Source organism: Anneissia japonica, unplaced genomic scaffold, assembly GCF_011630105.1.
Source record: "Anneissia japonica isolate Jap-2015-1 unplaced genomic scaffold, ASM1163010v1 scaffold287931_len176634_cov123, whole genome shotgun sequence".
In the NCBI taxonomy this organism is placed as follows: Eukaryota; Metazoa; Echinodermata; class Crinoidea; order Comatulida; family Comatulidae; genus Anneissia; species Anneissia japonica.
Window position 1 is genome coordinate 1 of NW_022706238.1, and position 7,189 is coordinate 7,189.

General features: G+C 34.3%; 1 protein-coding gene across 1 annotated transcript; it reads right to left on the reverse strand.

Moving 5' to 3' along the window:
- Positions 1-251: 251 nt before the first annotated feature.
- Positions 252-6,787, reverse strand: LOC117106069 (collagen alpha-2(VI) chain-like; the record flags this gene model as incomplete). The annotated part of the gene is made up of 6 exons (XM_033247406.1): positions 6,776-6,787; positions 4,009-4,105; positions 3,553-3,615; positions 2,850-2,876; positions 2,443-2,496; positions 252-329 (listed from the first exon to the last, which is right to left on the reverse strand). Coding segments are annotated over exons 1-6 (331 nt in total), but the record flags the coding sequence as incomplete, so codon positions are not given.
- Between the last annotated feature and the right edge of the window lie 402 nt (positions 6,788-7,189).

A 7,189-nucleotide genomic window follows, 5' to 3' on the forward strand; every position in this document is an offset into this window, starting at 1 on the left:
AAGCTAAATGTGATTCTCAGAAATAGCAAATAGCATTCGAAGCTTGTAAAACAATAATGAGGTGAATGATATTTAACTAACAATCTTGATATATCCCGCTTAATGTACGTGCCTGTATTAGACACTTAATCATGATTTTGAGTTTATAGTAATGATGTGCATATAAATATAGTCATGATGTGCCCATATATAGTCATGATGTGCCCATATATAGTCTAGATTGTGCATATATGATCATGATGTGATGTTACCATAGCCATGTTTAGGCTTAACATACGACTCACCCTTTTCGCCTTTCAGTCCTCTATTACCTGGAGGGCCTTGAACGCCTGTCAAAGGTAAACATAAATGTGTAAAGTAAATGTAGGCCTTAAAGTGTGTATGGTTGTTGAAATCATCAAGGAGGTGTTCTCAATTATAGCAAGGAACATATCATTGTTCCCTGATTATAGTGACGATTGAAATAGATTCTACACATAATATGTTTCACTTAACACGTGTACCTATAGGTGTTTATTTAAAGTATTTAACAACTTATATTTATTTTAGAATTGGCATAGTTAGTAATTGTGTAAGTACATGATTATATCTATTATAGGCTTATGCTTGTCCAGCTCAAAATTATTGCGACTCCTCGGGATTATTTTATTTCGTGGTGTAAGCGGTCCGCCAACTATCTTTGGCTAGAAAACATCTTGATTTTACAGTCCGTCAGCGATCATGTATAAAAAATAATAGGCATATTAAAACTCAACATAAAGCGGTATAAAGACAGTGATTGAAGGTTATTGGAAGCACGCTGGAAACATCGGAATTTGGTTGCGGCTCTCTCAGTGTTAAATCCAAAATTTTGTTTTTAAATGTTGCTCCAATGATGCATTATAATTATGAAAATAATTACTATTATTATATTATCATTATCATTATTATTTTATTATATAATAATTTGATTCATATCAAGGATTTTTATTGATATTATTTTTATTACATTCCTTATTAATGGTATGTTATGTACCGTACTCGCGCGAATAAGCGCCCGGGCGCTTAAAATATTTTTTACACTTTCGGAGGGGCGCTTATTTAAACGGGGCGCTTATGAAAACAGAGTAGAAATTGAGGGGGCGCTTATGGAAATAGATGAAAATCGAAGGGTTCTTATGGAAAATTATTAAATTCAAGAGGCACTTTTTGAATGAAAAAAGATTATATAAGGACATTACGAATGGTGGTTAGAAAAGATAATCGTCCAGAGAACATGGCTCATGACAAGAATGCGTGAATATTTACATAACAGCAAAATACCGTAGCAGATGCAAATAGTAGTGGTGAGTAGTGGTTAGCTTGTTAGCCATCGGCCGATTGAGATTAGCAGGATGGCAGGATCATTGTATTTTTATTTGAAAACTCAGATGAGAATGTGCTAAAGGTGCAAATTGTCGGAAAAGAAAAAGAGGAGTATGACTAGGCATAGACAAATAGGCCTATGTAAAAAGAGTAAAGTTGGAAATATACTGTCATTCCAGGGATCGGAGCCCTCATCTGTCCAAGAGAAATATCCTCATTTTGATATTGACCTGCAGCTCAATTATGCCAACAACAGCAGTCCCGGGATTAATTGGGTTATTGACTTGCTAAAAAGAAAATATTATTATATTATTCAAATTAGAAGGGGCGCTTATTCAAACGGGGCGCTTATTCGCGCGAGTACGGTATATATAATTCTACTTCTAATATCTAGATTGCATTTATTGATAGTCCATGTTCTTTCTAAGTTGTCATTGATTTTGCAAAAAAAACCCAATTAAATAAATTAAAATAAATAATAACTTGCCTATCCAAATAACGCTATTTTGATTGCCAATCCATAATATTGTGATTTAAAAGCACATATTAGGACCAAATTAAGCCATAGAAACTTGCCCCATGAACCCTAACAGTATTTTTTTTTATTCCAGCCGTCGACCAAGGCTTCGTCGTCGCCTTGGTTCGGACCCCTCCGTTGGACACGTCGGACCCCTTGTCGGCAAATGTCTGGGGCCACCGCTGCCTCTGACCCAATTTTATGCCCATCCTGTCCTAAAACCTAGTTTTAGGACAGGAATAAATTCGCCTAGTGGACAGCGTCGGTTCGCTTCCTGAGATCTGATGGGGTGCGAATTTTTCACTTATCAAAAACACCGATATAAATGTGAATGCGAATGCGTATAAGCCGACGCTTTCGATTCGCGCGAATAAATTTAATTCGCCTAGTGGAAAACAGGTTTAAGGCGATTCTATGGAGAACGTCACGCCACGAAGTGCCCATCGAATCGGTTTTAATGACGATGCGTTCAGACTGCCACCGACAATCAGCAGACGGCGTCGCGTCGTCTATCGCTCACACATATGAGCAGTCGTACCACTGTCGTACGGCGCATTGAGTTCCCGGATTTAGACTCTCACCTTTGATTCCTTGAACACCTGGAGAACCTTGTGCTCCCTTTTCACCAAGTTCACCTTGAAACAAATAGATTTGAATGTCATTAACGAACGTTTGCTTGCGTTTTCAATGATAATGACGTCATATTTATATTAACTTTTGTTTAATCGTTATAATTTTACAATAAGTACCAGTTGTAAAAATGTGTTAATCAAATTAAACAACTGACCAATCAGAACAAAGCACAGTATACGCACTTGTTTCACAAACACAAGTTGTTACATACGATACGCTGTCATTTTACGGGACCTCAGCAACAATATTCAAGGGGTGAGGCATAGGAGGGATATATTTTTTTTATTTTCATAGTACAATATAATTTATAAACAGTAATGCACATCTGAAAAATTAGCGCAGATAATGTAGTTACCTGACAATCCCATAATTCCCCGGCTACCTGTAAGGAGAATAAACATCATAGGGTTGTGTATATGAACAGCGCGCTTAATATACTGTATTAAACATTTCGGTCACATAAAAATAATAGTAATGTATATTAGAAATATTAATAGGCCTAGTAATGAAAATGATAATGGTACAGTAATATTACAGTAATAATAATAATTATAATATTAATAATGATAGTGATGTTGATGATAATAATAATAATAATAATAATAATAATAATAATAATAATAATAATAATAATAATAATAATAATAATGATAATAATAAAAGTAATAACAATAATATTCGGGATATTTCGCAAGCGATAATGAATACGGTTACCTAATTATTATTAAGTAGTTTTCACCGCACGACCTTAACCTTAACTTTAACGTTAGTTCCCAACATGCAGCGCGATAGCTCCACCCCTTTTTGTAAACAAATCTAAATACGCATGCGCACCCGTAACTAACGTACGTCGAGCACGTAAAATCCTGAAATTAACGTACTCCGCAACGCAAGATGAATAAATTATGACGTCATCCGTTAAATTTAAGGTTAACGTCGTGCATCGAAAACTCCCTATTAACTACAATAATACACTAATATATGTTTAACAGCAGGATTTTCACATCATAGTATGTACTTTACACACCTTCGTGTACATCGGAAAAATTATAGATTACCTTTTTCCCCCTTGCTTCCTGGCAATCCATGTTCACCGTTTAATCCGGGTATACCTGGTACACCTATAAGGTGAATATAATTATTATTTCATTTTGAGTTCCTATCTTATGTAGACGAGCTTTCACATAATTTAGTTCACAAGAGATGATGCCATACTTGTACATTATTCATAATCATCTCCCATCCCATCTTCATACTTACAATCTTCAAAATCATTGTCATTATCATCAATATTTAAATCATTATATATAGTAATTTTTTATCATTGTTATTGTCATCATTATCATCAACACCATTATTTCGAAATCAGCATCATATTTTCCAATTACAATCACCATCACGAACAAATCGATGTGTCGTATACTAATGTTTAACATTTCGTCATTCGTCTTCCTCATTACTATCATTATCATCTTATCGATGTTCTAATCCCCATCAACAGTATTTTCCCTCACCTGGAACTGCTGGGACTGGTTTGTTCCCTTTCTCGCCTTTCAAACCTGGCGGACCCCGAGGACCTGAAACACAACAAGGTATGTGTAGTATGGGGGCCTAAATACTGCAAGGTAATATAAGATGTGTATAAGAGACAGCATTTGAGGCATTCTTGGCCATCATTTTTTCCTTTTTCTCTCTTTTTTTTCTTTTTCTTTTTCTTTTTTTACCTCCCAAAAGGGGGGGCCGGGCCGGCCCCCCCTAAATCCTAGTTTGAAATCATAAATAAATAATGCAACAATGAATAAAATAAGAATAAAAATGGGATAATTAGTTAAAGAGGTGTCTTTAAGTTAGACGTAAAGGCAGCCACATCCTTGTCCGGTCTTTTTCTAACTTAAAAACTGCCTCCGGATCGATTCGAACCTGCGACCATCATTTACCGACTATCTTAAAAGGTAATTTTGAAAGAACATTCGTTGAGAGATAGTATTCCACTTACCTGGTTCTGTTCTTGTTATCAGCTCACAAATTCTGATTACCCAATTCCAGTGAATACAATTGGTATGTAGTTTGCAGAAGCTTCCCGTTCGAATGGTATCTCATCCATAAGAAAGCGGATGTGGCCACACTCTAGAACTTTCCATAGATTAAGCCCTGTCCAGACTATTAAATTTGATTTGACAAAAACATGTGACATGCCTAAATATGGTCATGATGACATCACATCATGACTATATATAGGCACATCATATCTAAATGGGCATAAAACATTGAAGAATATTTGTAACATTAACCGCTAAAACTCTTCAGGCGCTACATATATTTATGCAGTTCAATATTGTTTTTCGTTCAGTGATAATTATCACAATTATCTTCGTTACCGGTACCTTCTATATAATAATGCATTTGATTCTATTTGGGTTTAAAACAGATTTGTTCGAAATCGATATTTATTTTTCGTAGAGCAACATTTTTACATTATATTTATATGAGAAGATAAAACAGCAAAGACAAACTATTCAATTCCATTAATTTTGCTTTGAAATTCATCGTTAGTCAATATCCGCTTAAACAATCACACAAGAAGAAATTAACCAAATAAATAAGACACATGAAGCTTATTATAATTAAGACAACTGTACATTGTAAGGGGTGGGGTAGGGACTTCGCTTGACTTAGGTTCTAATGACACGTATCCCGAGCCACAATAGACAGGTTTCTATTCAGAAATAAAATGCACTGCATGAATTAACCAGAAAAAAAAAGAAAAAAAAAGCATTCGTTGAGAGCTAGCATTCCACTTACCTGGTTCTGTTCTTGTTATCAGCTCACGAATTCTGATTACCCCCCCCCCCCCCCCCCACAAAAAAAAACAAGAAAAAAAAAAAAGAAGAACCACGACACGTCATTGTAACGTTCTCGAATGTTGTTTTAGGTATACCGTATAAGGTATAGCAGCAACGTTGCAATGTTACCGACTTATAAGGCGCATTCTGCAAGTCTCAATGCATCATTATGGGAGTGCTCAGAAAGAATGAAGAAAAACGGTATGCAAGGGAGAAAGGCAGATAACAGAAAACAAAGAACGAATGTTGACTCCATGAATTAAACATGGAAAACTACAACACGTTATTATAACTTTCGCGAATGTTGTTTGCGGTATAGCAGCAACGTTGCAGTGTTATTTAATTGCAAAATTACGTTAGATGGGCCTACATTATTTATTGTTCTACAAGAGACGTTTCATACATCAAATTGTAACCTAAAGCTCCGTATACACTATAAAATGTTATATGACAAATATCATGTCCGTACATGGATACCGTACATGACACAAATTTGTCGCGTAAATTTTGAGTTCGGACAAAGCCTTAAAATATTAGCTGGGAACAAAGCCTAAAATAATCAAGTCCATACATGATTCTTTTTGTCCCGTAAAATGTGGTAGTGTAGACAGAGCTTTAAAATGTTAGCTGGGATATTTTAACTAGGAGCAAAGCATGGATTTGTCACGTAAAATGTGGTATTGTAGACAAAGCCTTAAAATATTAGCTGGGAACAAAGCCTTAAATAATCATGTCCGTATCCATACATGTATTTGTCACGTAAAATGTGGTAGTGTAGACAGAGCCTTAAAATATTAGCTGGAATATTTTTGCTGGTAATTCCCTGCACCAGACCTCACGCTTTCGTTGACTTTGTATGTTAGTTTTTTTCAGTAACAAAAGTAAAAGATTGTCTCTTCATGTACAGCCCATCTAAAACACTGTGACTTTAGACGATCATCTACTTTCATTTATAGCAAAGATTAATATCAAAATCTGTAAAGATAAAAACTAGATTTAGCGTGTAAAAAATATTTTGCTTAGTATTAACTTTTATTTTGTCTTGTTCTTAATTTTTTTTAATTAACACGTGCAACTTTTACACTACATGTGTCTAAAGAATGCAAGACGCAAACATTAACTGAATAACTTAGTTGAAATATTGGTAGATGAATAATAAAGCGTTGTGTTATATTTTACAACTATTTATTATTAGTACAAATTTTAAATATTTTCAATTCACAGTAAATAGGTCAATTATTTTTAAATCAATTACACAAATCAAGTACATAAAATTCAGTTATCCAATTCAATTATATTATACATTATTTAAATTAAATTGCACAGTTTCGTTACACAGTTGAATTCAATACATATCTATTTAAATAAGTTGATTTATAAAGTAAACTAAAATATCAATTATTATTAAAGCATATACACCATAAATTATTTAACATACCTTAGAAATCATTACTATTGTTAACACTTACTTACTTTGGCAATAAAAGAAAGATATGATTAGAAGTACACTATTTATTAATTCGCGTTGGGCCTCATAAATGCAGTGTGACATGCTAAGATATACAATCGAAAGAGTCCTGCGTAACACTAACAGACGAAATGTTTTACTGTAATCGTATTAGTAATATTCTGACACTAATATATTTTTTGCCCCAGTATGTCCAAAATCTGTTAAAAAAATAAATGGCAAGAAAGAAATAAGCATCTGAAGAAATTTTAAAACTACCAAAGCTTGACACTTGTTGTGTACATTCGCAGAATAGACATGCATCAAAAATTGGATCATAAGAAAGAAAGTCATTGGTAGAGTTCCTAGTCCACAAATAACTGCAGTACACGCTTCTCCATATGC